Below are 14,783 nucleotides of genomic sequence, written 5' to 3' on the forward strand. Positions count from 1 at the left end.
AACTCTGCTCTGATTTTGTGTACATGTGGTAGATATACATAGTGGCATAAGGTCAGAACTCAGCTAGCAGCATTGTTCCCCATTAGCTCTTCTCTCCAATGTTCTGGATAATATTTCCCATGCAACTTAAAGACATTTGTCAGGTACAACGCTCAGTGTGGGTGTGAAAACTATTGCCAAATGAATACCTGCCTGCTCTATTTGCCAAAACTTTCACTGTACTATCAGGCATAAACACTATATAAATGAGTCAAATGTAAAAGCTGCCTTACTGAAAAAGGCCATTCTCCCTACCAGTCATCTTCACAGATCACTATTATCAAGAGGACCTACACCAGTACAGGAGGTGGATGAGAGACCAATAATGGATTAAGTTTGTGGCACAAAGTTTTAGTGGAGAAGAGAACATCTGAGAAATCCCAACCAGCAGAAATGTTCCTAGTTGACAATCTGGTGAATCCACAATGTTTACGCTCACAGTTTATTTAATTCCTTGTCAGTACAAGATTTGCTTTGGGACACTGTTTTATCCAGAGTAGATTTAAACCTACCTCCCCCTTGGGAATTTATTCCACAAGCTAACAGAGCATTGTCAAGAAGTTTTTTCTATCGTTCAGCCCAATTCCCGTGTATTACTCCTAGTGTTACACCTCTGTCATTTATATATTTCTTCTCTAAACTTATTTTCTCCACTCCCTAGTTTTTGCCTAGTCAAGGTATGAATATATAACAATTTTAAATCCTTCAAAATTTCTACCCAATTATTTACTCTCAACTATCTCATCTCTAATCAGTAGATCTGATCTGGCTATGGTGTGCAAGCCAAAACTGCGTTAATCTAGTCTATACTACTTAGGCTTTGCCAATACAGCTATACCGGTATATCTATACTGACAGAGCCCCCTCCCACGAAGATGCAGTTTATGCTGGCAAAAGAAGTTATTTTGTTGGTATCATTAAACCACCTCCCTGAATGACATACGATACTGGCAAAAGGACTCTTGCCAGTATAGCGACATCTGCACACACTGCGGGGGGGGGGGGGCGGAAGGGGAGAAGAAGGCATTTGCCAACATAATTATGGCAGGTATGGGATAATTTTTCTCTACATATTTGCCTGATAGTTATGACAAAACTGTAGTGTAGACCTGGAGTAAGTCTTAGTATTATTGGTTGCTAGATTTTTCCCTCATCAAGTATTGGTCTGGATTTTGCCTCAAATGAATCATTCATTTCCCCAATTACTTATGCCCCAATTCAAGTATAGTTTTATCCAGGTTTCTGATTTAAGTCCCTTTACATATTTTCTCTAGCCATGCTTCCCAGATAATCATTTACAAACTTCATTAATGTGCTGTTTATAAAGAATGGTCACAAATAAGTATACATAATTGATGAACACTGGACTTGATACAAATTCCTGTGGTACCTCAGCTCAACATTTTGCATAATCCTTTAACAATTCTGGTTTTGGGCTATGGTACAAATATTCATATCCTAGCAGATTTTAATTTAGCATAAGGTTTTAGAGAAAAGATGACAGTGTAGTTGAATTTTGAGTTTGTTGGTTCTGTCCAATCTGGCTTTTGATCTTGGTATGGAACTGTAATTTTGCTAATACTGCTGAATAATTATCTTGCAGTTATGGACGGAGTAGCGTGCCCAAGTGATTGATAAATGGGAATGGTTTTGGATCCCAAAATGCTACTGGGATTCCCAGAGATTTCCTTGTCCTGGGATTCTACCTCTGAAAAGGAGATTACTACATCTGTGCAGCAGACTGCCATGGTTATCCAGGCCTCTGACTGCTACAGTGGTTTACCTGTGTGCCAGAATAGATGCAACCTGCAATTGGTGCAACACGCAGCTGCCTGTTTTATTGATTGAATAAGTTGCATGAAGAAAACTTTTGTTTCTAGGTGAAATTTTAACTTGGCACAGATCCTATGAAGCCACATGTGGTTTGAATCTTGGCTGAGACTTACCTCCCTCACTCAGTTGTCACTGCATTATGTGATAAGCACTCTAGTACAGAATTTGCATCCCCTGTGATCATCAGAGCTTGAGTCTGTTAACATACACTAATGGGCACAAAATAAGGCTCATCTTTTACAGAAATAATGGGTTTTGTTGTTTGTTTCTTTCTGAATAGGGTAGAGGGGATGGGAAAAGCCCAGGGATCTACTGATTTTACCAGGTGTTGATTTTTTTCCCCCAAGGAGGTTTCTTTAAAAACAACAACAACCCTATCTTGTATTGCGCCCAGACAGTTTTGCAATTGGCACTCATGAAATTTACAGGAAGAAATCTAATCTAGTATCCTGGCTTCTGACAGAGGACAAAACTAGACAATTCAGAGAAATAATTCTTCCAGCCAATTGTTCAATGGATTTATCACTAGGGGAAAAGAGGTAGGGAGCAGAAAGGAAGTAAGTGTTTCCCATTACTATGAATTAGCTAATTTTGCCTGGGATTGGATGACTCAGTCAGTGTTTTCCTTATTCATATAATTAACTTTTTTCAACTGTGCTAGTTTTCAACAAATTATTTCCCACATTCATTTTTAAAAGGAGAAAGTATTTCTTTTAAACTTTTCTTTTGCCTTTTTATTTTTAAATTAAAAAATGCTTGCTCATTCTTACATTATGGCACAGATTTAGTCAGAGCACCTATCACCTCTCGCTATACCAGCCATTATTCTGCCCATCTTTTATACTCTTTTCCCAAACAAGGGGCCTTATCAAACCCAATAGGATCCAGCCTTGAGAGTCTTGTAGCAGACCAATTACTGAACTCCCCTCCCCAAAAAAGTTACCCCACATCTACAGAAATGCTGCAGTGGGGAGGAAGAGTTCAAGTACATAACAAAGGCTTCTTCCAACAGTATAAATGCTCAGCTCAGCCATTATATATTTCCCCCTCCCACTCCAAAATGTTCCAGTATACTACTAAACCTGCAATACCCTTACTCAGGAGCACTTTTCAGGATCTAGCCAACAGTTAATTACTCACCATTGCATCTCTTATTTTAGCTATGTCCTTTTAGATCAAATACCACACATGCCATATTTACCTTTTTTTTTGTGGGGGGGGTTGGGGCTTTATATGACAAGAGTATTTTTTTTTAATTGCTACTGGTCAGTTAGGTTATCTTTATCAACCTCCACAACAAGATTTGAATCCCATACAATTAAGGCTGATCCCAACTAAAATCCATCCCGTGTGGGGAAAATTTAAATTTCCTCATGTGTGTTATTTAATTCACTAATTCAATACATTTGATATCTAACATGTTTACACTGCAGAGAAACAAGTGATCAAGCTCTGTGCTGTGTAAGCCTCACTTTTATTCTTAGTCATTCTTTGGCTCATGTGCCAATATAACTGGAGTTCTATAATATACATAAATATTAATTATATCCATGTTTTACAGGCACTCACGTGAAAAAAGTTGTCAAGTTTTCTGAATTAATTTTTGATGGATTACACTAAGTATTTTAGTTTTAATCAGCAAATATTTTAGAAAGATTCAGATACAGATTGTTACACTTTTTAATTAAATTTAAATATGTAAATTCAATGTATTCACAAGGAAGATCATGTTTTTATACTATTAGGATCTTATTCCCCGATAGCACTGATGGAGTGCACCTGTTTGGAATAGCCTTCTGTGTATGTTTTAACTGTTGTATATTTTGCATCATTTTTATTTGGAGGGAAAAATATACCGTTAACATTTGTCAACAGAAGTCTAAGCTTCCCAAGTCCACATATATAGCTATGCATTCATAAAGGAGTCCATAACAAAACTTAACAGCTAGGCAGTTGGTGTGCTGAGAGCCCTCAGTCTTATCATGCCAGCCAATGTTGTCTCATCATTCCCTTGTACTCCAGTCAGCCTGTCTAGATCCATCTGTTGTCTCTTGTTTTATACTAGAGCTTTGTCTACACTACAAGCACTACAGTGACACAGCTGCAGCTATGCTGCTGTAGCATAGACACTTGGTACAGCAACCAGAAGGGTGTTTTTCCCCCCATTGCTCTAATAAATATCCCCTTGAGAGGCAGTAGCTAAGTCAGTAAGAACAAATAGTCAACCTAGCAGTGTTTATATCAGGCTTAGGCCGGTTTAACTACATCTGAGGGTGTGAATTTAATCACACATCTGAGTGACGTAGCTACATCAACCCAAGTTTCAGGTATAGACCAGGCCTTAGATTGTAAGCTCTTCTGGACAGGGACTGACTTTTTGTACAGCATCTAGCACAATAGGGTCTTAGTCCATGAGGACTGGTGCTCTGGGACACTACAATAATATAAAGAGATGAGCATAAGCCCAGGAAAAAAATAGCGGTTAGGTCACTGTTGAGGGAATTAAGCTATGACTTTTTTATTAAACACATTTGTAAAGGATTAATATTTTCTACTATTTTAAAAAGATAGGTTTAAACAGAGAAACAAAAAGGAAGGATGAGCTAGCCCAAAATATGCTACACTAAAACTATAGCAATGTTCTCTGAGTCTAGTATAATTTCAGTTTTCACTATGTGTAAAGTGTCTTAAAAATATACCAGTTGAAAAGTAGCCGCTCTGTAACAGTACATTTCATCTAGGTTTAGCTCTAGGATGCAAAAAACGTTATTCAAAATGCTTTCTAGATCATTATGGCAAAATGCATTAAGCAAGAACAAATTAAATCATTTGGACAGCCTTGATTTTTTGATAATATAATGGGGCATATGAAAGCTGCTATGTGCTGGCTAAAATGAATATACATTTTTGTGCTAACATTATTTCTCTTGCCAATTTCCTGTAGTTCATCATACAGTAGCTACTATCACTGATGGCTAACTATCAACTGTTAAAATACAGTTTCAAACCCCTTTTTTCTTACCTAGTCTTTTTAACTAGACGATACAAGTTGGGGAAAACTAAAGCTTTAAACAATTTTAACTTTTATGAAAGGCAAATTTACTAAATGCAGAATAGTAAAATTTTCTGCAAAAACAGGGATACATAGAGCTTTTTATAAAAAAATTCAAACTAGAAAAAAAACTTGTTTGAAGGCTAAGTATGTAATTAAAGAACCTTTAAAATAGATGCACTGCATTTAAAATGCTATATAAATCAATGTTTAGGATGAAGGGTCAACGGGGGTTAAATTGTCTGTCTTTCTTGACTAAGTTCATATATGTCTTTGCTTCTGCAAGCACAGCTAGGAATCACAGTGTAACTTGAATATTAAAACCTCCAAGGAAACCATCAATAAGAGCTGCTAAGAATGTCACAAGTTTTTTTTCCTTAGGTGTTAATTAAATGATCATTTAACACTGAAATGTAAACACAATATTTTCATCTACTGACAGCATAGCCTATTATAAATCCAGAGTAATAAGTCCTGGTGTAAATACTCTAAACCAAGTTCCCACAACACTCTAAGATGCCTTGTCATGTCTAAGGTTAAGTATCTAGACACAAAACAAAGATTGCGCCTACTCGACTTCCAGTTCAATTTTCCCATCGCCCAGTGACCTAGGTAACACTTTGAGCAATAAAGAATAAATTTAATTTCTTCAGCATTTTGTGAGGATTAGGAACAATTGTTGGCCTGCAATGACTTTTTATCCTTGGATTCTTTTTCTTCCAGAGCATTCCCCCTGTTCTAAAAGAAAATTCTGATGGTTTAAGACATAGAACAAACAGAACTTTAAATTAGGCTTTTTTCAATCAATTGGAACAGTTGGAGGGGAAGCAATCAAGCTTTCTTTGGACTTTTCTCAGCTATTCACTTAGTTACTTTGAGCTTTAATCGTTTACCAGCAGAAGAAACCTACCATCATGGGGTGAAGCTCAAATATTTTCCCCCTGGCCTGATTTATTCCTCTTTTATTCTTACTTTAATCAAGATAGCATGGCTACACTTCGATGTCCACCTAGGACAAGCTGAGATTTACAGATGTCCTCTTCATAAAACATTTCACACCATGGGTCTATACCATATAATAATGGTATTTCCTCTGACATGCCTTTTTACTTTTCATTACTTCCTTCACTGAGATTCAGTTTCCTACTTAACTGCTGCCTGAAAGGTTTCCTATAACAGTTTAGTAAATCTTTCAAGGTAACCCTGCAGAAACAACCCAGTGACTGAATCTGCCATTAGATTGTCTATAGCTGAGATGGCCCAAGAAGAACTGCAATGCACTGCTCTAAATTGTATTCAACTACTTTTCTTTTTTAATCTGCCAATATTCAGATTCTCCTATGATAGCAACCTTCCCATCACACAACTTCTACCACACCCACACAGTCTAAGACAATTAGGACATCAGTTTTTAAGTAAAACTCCCCACTGATTTAGTACAATTTAAAATAAAGCATTACAAAATTTGCTATGACTAATAATTGCTAAGCAGATCTAAATGTAACTTATCTTTTCAATAGGCATATTTAAATGCTAATATCAAATACTAAAAGAAATTTCAAATATCAGAAGCTTTTATGTTGAAACCAGGAGAGTGGCCTTAAGCCATATTTTTTTTGCTTGCCATTTTTAAACATGGTTTTCAAATTAAGGTTAGAGAATAGCCTTAAGCCATAGTTTGGTTTGCTTGCTGTTTTTAATGTGGTTTTCAAATTAAGGTAAAGCGTGACTATAAACTGTATTGGAATGTCTGCCATAATGAAAATCAACATTTATAAGTGTCCCTATAGACGCTTGTCTGCTGAAAATGTAGACTATTCATTCAAATAATAAGGATTTAATGGATTTGTCCATTACCAGAGGTTAGTTTACAGCCCCAACAGTCTACCCAACTTGCTGTTTCATCCCAATACAAAAGGAAGTATTACTTGCATAAAAATGTAAACTTATGTTTTTATAACTAGAGAATGTAAGGGGCAAATTTAAAAAGCAATTTAAGTCACTTCCCCAATTACCCCAAGCTAAAATTCTGAAAACCTAACATGGCAGTTAGGCAAACTATACTTCACAAGTGAAAGAAAATATTTGCTTCAAGATGAAAAGTGCAAAAGCATTGACCAAATTTTTAACTTCACAAGTCTAAATTCAGCTGCGAAGTAATTGATTTCTAATATTAGTTTCATATTTTTTCACCTATCATTCTTGTAAGTAACCATGTTATGCTAGTTGCTGTACAAACACAAGAACATTCACTCAAAAGGGCAAGAGGATGCAACAAACAAGTAAAGCAAAACCATTGCTCATGTTCTGAAAATGAGCTGTACTTTATTTTTTTAATAAAGATATCTTGGATTACACGGAGCACACTTAAAAGTTCATTCTGATTTTAGAGCCATTACCATTTTCTGTTTTAACCTCTATACTTAAAATTGGGATTATTACTGGAGTAGGAATGAACCTTTAAAGTACACCCACAATATACCCAAGTTCCCCTACAACCTTGCCATAAACAGATAGGCAAAAAATGCACAGCAGTGTGAATAACTCTCTCACCTTTAGGACAGATATCAGTTTTGTAACAAGTGTTCCAGTAAGCTTCTTGCTTTCGCACTTTTGAAAGACTAGAGCAAACTCAAATAATGTACTGAACAAGCTTTCTGTAGTACTTCCAACTTCCCTAGAAATTTAAGAGTCCTGTCCTGCAATCCTTTACTCATGAACTTAGTCCTGCAACCAGGCCCTAATGTCCTATCTTTTCTGTTCGCTGCTTTTTAAGGGGTGACTGATTCTTGAATGTCAAAGCCCTATAGAAGTAGAATCAGAGTTCCAGGCTGAACTAAACAATGGGGCAAGAGGAGAAATATACAAGACAATTTATTTCCCATTTCTAGTCTGAAGTACAGGGTGGGCAGTGGAGGAACAACACTGGTCTTGGTAATCTTCTAAAAAGGCTGCCTTCTGATTCTTCCATCCCACAAACAAGTGCTAAAATAGAAGTATCAAAAGCTAACACAGTTGACCTTAAGTTACTACTGCATGGCAAGGTAATTATATTTTGGAGAATGCACACTTCAATTACTGAATTCCCTACAAACTGGCTATGTACATTAATAGTCTTTATTGCTGGAAATATGCCTACTTCCAATATCCATCAACGTTGATATTAGTAATTACTCATTTTGGTAGCTGTGGGTCAGTATTACAACAAAAATAACCTTTGTGAGTTTTAGTTAGCAGTGGGTCTACAAGGTTAGTCAGCCCAACTCATTTTTAGGTCTGCATTCTAATTACAAGACTTTAATATACTATAGTCAGTGACTTGATTTAGCACAGAGTTATGATAATTGTGTTCTTCCACTGCCAGAAAAAGGAAGACAATCCTCTTACTGTACTGTTACTCTAGCCAGATGTTGTAATTTACAAAGTATTCATTTAAAATAAATCACAAAATTGCCTATCTACAAATGACCATAAATGTGTATAAAATTTCAGTTTTTATCAGTTTTAGTTGTTTATTTCAAATGCTTTGCAAAATAAATATATAGCAAAGAAAATTAGTCTTCCCTGTGGTTTATAATAATTTAAAGAACTGAAATCATGGGATTATTAGTGCCAATTCTTATCTAACATTTATTTGTAAAAGTATTTTTTTTGAAGTGATTTAAACATGGGGGGGGGAGAAGAGGAAGTAAAAACCCAAGATTCTAGCTTTCCAAATCTTTGAGGTTTAAAAAGCTAAAAATCACAACATTAGCATTATGGAAGCATAAAGATTTATTTGTTTCCATTTACCTTCAAAAACAGAAGACTGAAGTACAGATTTTGAAGAATTTATTAGCATTTCTCAGTTGCTTAAATGCATATGAACAAGCCATAAAAACTAAAGTGATCTCACTAATGCTTGAGAAAGCACTTGCGCCAATTAGAACAAACTAAACTTAGATTTCATAAGTAAAAGTTATAATATTGTAACATTTTTGGATATAAATACCCCATTTTGAAACTGATTGTTGCACGTGCACCACACTTGTACTGAAAGGTATAATCCTTACTAAAAGTATTACAGCATATACGCAACAGCTGAAACCTGCCAATTACTGATTTTGTGCAGTAGCAACTCATCTAACAAGCTACTTCAAAGAAGAGAACCATTCAATAATATTTCCTACTACAATTGGGAATGCGTTTTTGTACATTGGATTTTTAAACTCCAAACCACCTGTTTCCACTTGGAATACAAGCAGTTGGAAGCTTTAGTATAATGAGGCTTGGCATCTCTAGGAGTTTTCATGACAGAATTCTCTTTGCTTTGTCAAAGAGAATTAGATTATAGATAAAACTTTTTATTTACCAAATTAATAAATCCTTGCTTTGAATATTTAGAAGGAATACAGGCAGAACTGTGCATTTAAGTATGCTATACAATTATACTAGTGGTAATGAAACAGAACAGCTTTAAAAAAAACATTGAAAATTGAAAGTTTTTCTTCTAGCCCCTTACAAGCACCATCTTTTTCATTCTTACCTCTAATTGGTTCTACTTTTAAAATAGAAAACAAAGCATGTTAACTTGTGACAGCTAAAGAGGTACCAACTTCAATGATGCTAAAAGTAGGTGCTCTCATAGCAGTTACAAAAAAGAGATACGACACCAATCTGAAGAACTTTCATCCTCTTTGCGTCAAACATCTTCGGTGTTCCCAGCAAAGGAAATCAGCAGTAGCTATCATGGCAGCTCACTAGATGAGTAATGATGTCGATCTGACCAGACAACGGTAACCGTAGCAACTGTAACCTGCAATTCCTACATAACATTGTTGGATTTATTGTGGCAGGGGCCAAGGAGGCCAAGAGTAAAATGAAGCAGAGAACTATGGTATCTGACACATCTAGTACCACACACTTTAATCATAGCTGGCAGAAATTAATTCAGGAGGAATTTTTTTGCAGGGGCTCCCCATGCAGTTTTCTGCTTTTATGCTTAGCTACAAGGATCTTAAACCACTAAGCGGACATCACTAAACTAGGTGTTTCTTATAGTCAGATTACACCAGGACCTTTTCCTTTAAATATGTGAAATGTCTTATTCCAAATATACTTCTTTTAAGTATATGGTAGAAATGAAAGGTGTACGTATAGTGGACCAAAAGTCTTGGTACCTAGATTAAGCTTAAATTATCTCCTCCAAACGTTGTTTAAATTGAGCTATAATGACTGAACAAATATTTCTGAAATGTCAGCTCAAGCATGAAGACTTCTAAATTGTTGAAATCACAATGTACAGGTTTTGTGCACAGAAGTCTGTATCATGTTCATGCTACCACCTAAAAAGGTATCTTTTAAAGCCAAACTCTCAAAGAGCTTAGGACTTAGCTCTTGGTATCCTGCAGCAAATGGTAATGCAATGAACTGTGATCTAACAAGCCAAATAAGTAGTCACCTAAAAGGTATCTTTTAAAGCCAAACTCTCAAAGAGCTTAGGACTTAGCTCTTGGTATCCTGCAGCAAATGGTAATGCAATGAACTGTGATCTAACAAGCCAAATTAAGTAGTCAAAAACTATTTGACTCAGATAAACCCACTAGTCCGTAATAGTTCTTTATTTTAAAGATACTATTGCTGATGCTAGACAAGTCAGTGTCAGTAGGCATATGGGTTGTTGGAAACAATGCAGGCTGTTCTTGCAATGAAAAATGCTTTTGAACAATGGCTTCATACAAAAACGTTTAAATATCATCCAACAGGACCCACACTAATGATATCTATACACTAGTATTTTGTCAAAATCCTTATTCTACAAGAAAAGAATTTTCAAGCTCTTCTTGAAAAATCAATTAAGAAATTATACAAAATTATTCTCAATATACCCACAAGTTTTTATAATTATCTTTAAAAAAAAAAAAAAAAAAACACACCATAGTACAGCCCAAATTGAGTTTTTATGCCAAACCATCTTTCCGGTTCAATTCTAAATAGGTTAAAATAGTTTAAGCCATACTGTAAAGTAAAATATTTCCTAGCTTTAGGAGTTTTCTTGTAAGATTTTCCTCCAGCATTAACTATCTGAAAAATACCAACTAGATTTCCAAAATAGAAAATATTCAGGCAGACAAAATTATGTCCTGTCTCTTAAATTCTCAACCTATCACTTTCCTTTACTTACACTTCCCATCTGTCAACAAGTGCTTGTAATTTTATTACACTGTCCTGTAGTTTATGCAGAGTTGGTATTATTTTACAGAGTTCTGTTAATGGACTGGATAAATGGTAATGCTATTTAAACTAGTCTCCTACTCCAACAAACACAGCTGCAACTGTACTACTATTTCTGAGCAAACATCTTGACCTGAACATGCAGTGCTCTCTAAACCCGTCCAAAGAGAAATTGGAGCAGACAGCAAAGGGAAAGCATAACCGGCCGCTGGCGGCAACCAACCATGTCTAATCATAATTCATATACAGTGTACCCTCGCTCTTTTATATTGCATTTAGGCTACACAACAAGCATATGTGCTTCTTCACCTGGCATCTCATTTACAGCCAAGGGTCAAATGGTAATTATCATTCACAGAAGCTGAACAGCATACTGAGAAATATACAGTACACACTAACATGTAAGCTATTAAGGCTTTTTTTAAAAAAATTGGGAAAATTAAATATTTAACACTTTTTGGCCTACAAGTGTCCATGTATAGACAAATTTGATTCTCCTTTTTCAAAGAGACTATAGCTCTGGATGTATATATTTATGTAGGAGTTCCTACATATAAACATGAAGTTTAAACAAAAAACAAAACAAAAATACACACAACTCATTCCGGGCATGGTGGACAAGCTATATAAAATCCAAAGCCTCCTGATCATGAACCACCAACATACATCATTTCTAAACAAATGCCTACTTCTGCTGTTCCGACTTAATTAAGCATACAGCTAAACTATATGTTTCAGTACAGTTAGTGTATTTTTAAAACATGCATATGGTATAACCAGAGATTTACTTTCATGGTCTGATCAACAATAACCCTGGGGCAGAAGAAATTTAAGCCAACCATCTCTTACTTTCCACCAGATTTAACCATGTGTATGTGTGTCCTATATCCAATAGGAATTTTTTTAAACTTATTCTATCAAGTTTATTCAAATTTGAGTAAGCCTTAAAATGTACATCCATTTTAATCTGTAAATTCTCATTGCCATTTTAAATGGAATAAGATTGAACAAACATTAACCTAAAAGTGGAACAAAATAGAACACCCTTACCTCTTACCCTTCCTAATATGGAAGTACAAAATTTCAGGTTTAGTGTTTCCATGTTTGCTCGGGACTTTTTTTTTTTTAAATGGTTAAATTACTAACTTGTAATATATACTGAACACATACTGTAATATTTGAGAGGTGTGTACTTAATTTTGTTAAATAAAGGAAGGAATTTGCTAGAGCAGAACCCCTTAGCATACTACTGTCTAGTAATCCAAGTGTTTTGTTTACAAAAAAAGGCTTTTAATACAAAAAACTTACATCAAAAGCAAAGGCAGACAGTAGGCAAGTATATGATACTAACATGCATGTGGCTACAATTTAGCCATTTTAAGACTCCTATTTCATATTAGAAAAGAAGCCAAATGAATCATTTAAGGAAATTAGAACAGAAGTCACTTCCAAAAGTGAAAACCTTCATTATGAAAATTTACCTGACAACTTCAGCTTCAAGATATTGCAACTGGAGTGATTTGACCAGATAGCTATCCTATCTTCCCTCATTTTTGAACCACACAAGGGAATAATATCAGAAAAGATTGACTACTGATTGCTTACTGGAGGAATTGAATGTGTTTGACAAACTAACTAATTTGTCCATTTAACCTATAACGATTCCAGCAGAACAGTCTCATGCGAAGCCTACAATGAAATATCAAAATGTGTCTTTGAAACAAGCTTCAATTATGTGCTGTGTTTCAGAGCTTATGTTAAGTGTCATGCTGTGTCCTCTGTCCTACATACTATGATTAAAGCAATTAAAGTTACCTTGGAAATTTTATACAATAAATCAGCAGAGACTGCTTTGTATTAGATAAATAACTTAAGTCTACTTGACCATTCATATGTAAAGAAAAACTAGATTCCAGACTCATTGGCTGAAACATTCCAATTTAAATTAACCATACAATAGAACCAAAGCCACACTCATAGCAGCTTTATAAAGTGCAGTGTTACTAAAAACGTTAACATTTTGTACTTTTCATTTTAGTAATCTGTCCAAAACAGTAGGTTACCAGTGTAGCAACAGGTAGTAAGATAGCAACACAGATATACTGTAATAAAAGGATTGGTTTTAGTCCAAGACATGCCTTATATAAATAGAGAACAATATTCCAGAAACAATTATGAACAGCCTTGTGTAATGTCACTGGGCCATACTTGCTAAAGCCATTATTTTGGACTTTTTGTGCTTTGTTGAAAGACAAACCAATTAGGAGAAAACCAGCCTATTCTTCCACCAAAACGCATTTAATTTTAGAAGGGGGTGTGTGTGTGATAGAAAATGAAAACAAACACTGCAGTTGACATGGAGAGTAATCAAGAAATACTAAATTGAAATACTTACATTGTTCTTGACAAGGTAAAAAAAAGCAGCACACTTCAGAAAAGGATAGATAAGATACCACCTATGCACACCCAAAAGTAAGGTACATTATGTAGGATTGTGCAAGGTTTTCAAAATTATAATGCATTTTTACTACTTACAGCTGTATAGTTTTGGAGTCCCCAGAAACAGCAACTCAGAAAGCAGCTGAAGATTATTTCTGTTTAGACGCCTTTTGAGAGAAGAAAAGAAAAGTTAGGTTACAACTAAGACAACAGCAATCAATGCAAATGTTTTGGTACAAACATTCCTGTGCTATAACAAACTGAAGACAAAGCACAGAAGAGGTATGCAATTCTTGGTCCACTAGTGGAGATATGGTCCAGCAGTAACTTTTACTCAACTTTTACCAGAAAATGTAATCAGCCCATAGTACCTTGCCTTTCATTTTATGAAAGACTATTTTCAATTAAGGAGGTGTATCTTAATCAGCAAGTTGGGATTCTACCATATAAACAAAATCAGTACAAAAAGGTACTGTTTTCTGCCATCTCTGTAGTGTGGAGCAGTTGATACAAACATGTTGTGGCCAACAAGATTATCCAAAAGCACATTATATACATTGCACAAATATGCATCACTGCATACAAGTTATGTAATTAAAGATCCATACAGTGCCACTGTGTAAAGGGGCAGAGATAAGGCTGCCACGGAAACCTTACTTTCTTGAGGTCCATGTAATTAAAATCAACTTACACTTTGTACTAAAGAGTTTTGAATATAACTGTTTCTTACAAGACTATGAAAGTAAATGGGAACATTGGCATGGTGGAGGGACTTGAGAACCACTATGTAATGTATAGGAGGAAAAACTGTAGCTGGAACCTGGAAGAGATCTCTTCATATGCGGTCTCATTCAGCTACTAAGATCAACCCAGCTTAGTCAATAAAATGACAAGTTAAAAACCCAGAGTAGTACGGCCAGAAGTAATCCACTGCCATCTACAACTTAACCATGACAAATTATATTTTATTTATATATATAAATTTTAGATTTAGATTACAATTAAGATCATTTTGCTATTACAGAGTAATGCAGCCCTCAATCAGGTAGTCAAATAATTCATATATGAAGTCCAAGACAGTTTATTTAAGAAAAAAGCCATAGGCAAAGCCAGACACACAAACTGGTAAGCTTTGTTTGCAAGCAACCCATCATTAGTCCTTATACTGCAATTTACAAAGACTCACAATTTATTTATCCCAGGTTAC

The 14,783-nt window shown here is 35.3% G+C and overlaps 1 protein-coding gene across 2 annotated transcripts in view; it reads right to left on the reverse strand.

The window, feature by feature from the left end:
* LOC119854750 (slit homolog 2 protein-like) overlaps positions 1 to 14,783 on the reverse strand; it is a 230,632-nt gene that overhangs the window by 191,913 nt on the left and 23,936 nt on the right. Inside the window, exons 4-5 of one of the 2 annotated variants that reach the window (XM_038399795.2) lie at positions 13,673 to 13,743; positions 8,739 to 9,728 (exon numbers count right to left, since the gene is read on the reverse strand). In XM_038399795.2, the coding sequence (XP_038255723.1) occupies positions 9,727 to 9,728; positions 13,673 to 13,743 (73 nt within the window). In that variant the 3' untranslated portion in view covers positions 8,739 to 9,726. Of the gene's footprint in view, positions 1 to 8,738; positions 9,729 to 13,672; positions 13,744 to 14,783 lie in introns of those variants that run through there. The other variant, XM_038399792.2, reaches the window with a different exon arrangement.

Source organism: Dermochelys coriacea, chromosome 4 (genome assembly GCF_009764565.3).
Source record: "Dermochelys coriacea isolate rDerCor1 chromosome 4, rDerCor1.pri.v4, whole genome shotgun sequence".
Classification (NCBI taxonomy): Eukaryota; Metazoa; Chordata; order Testudines; family Dermochelyidae; genus Dermochelys; species Dermochelys coriacea.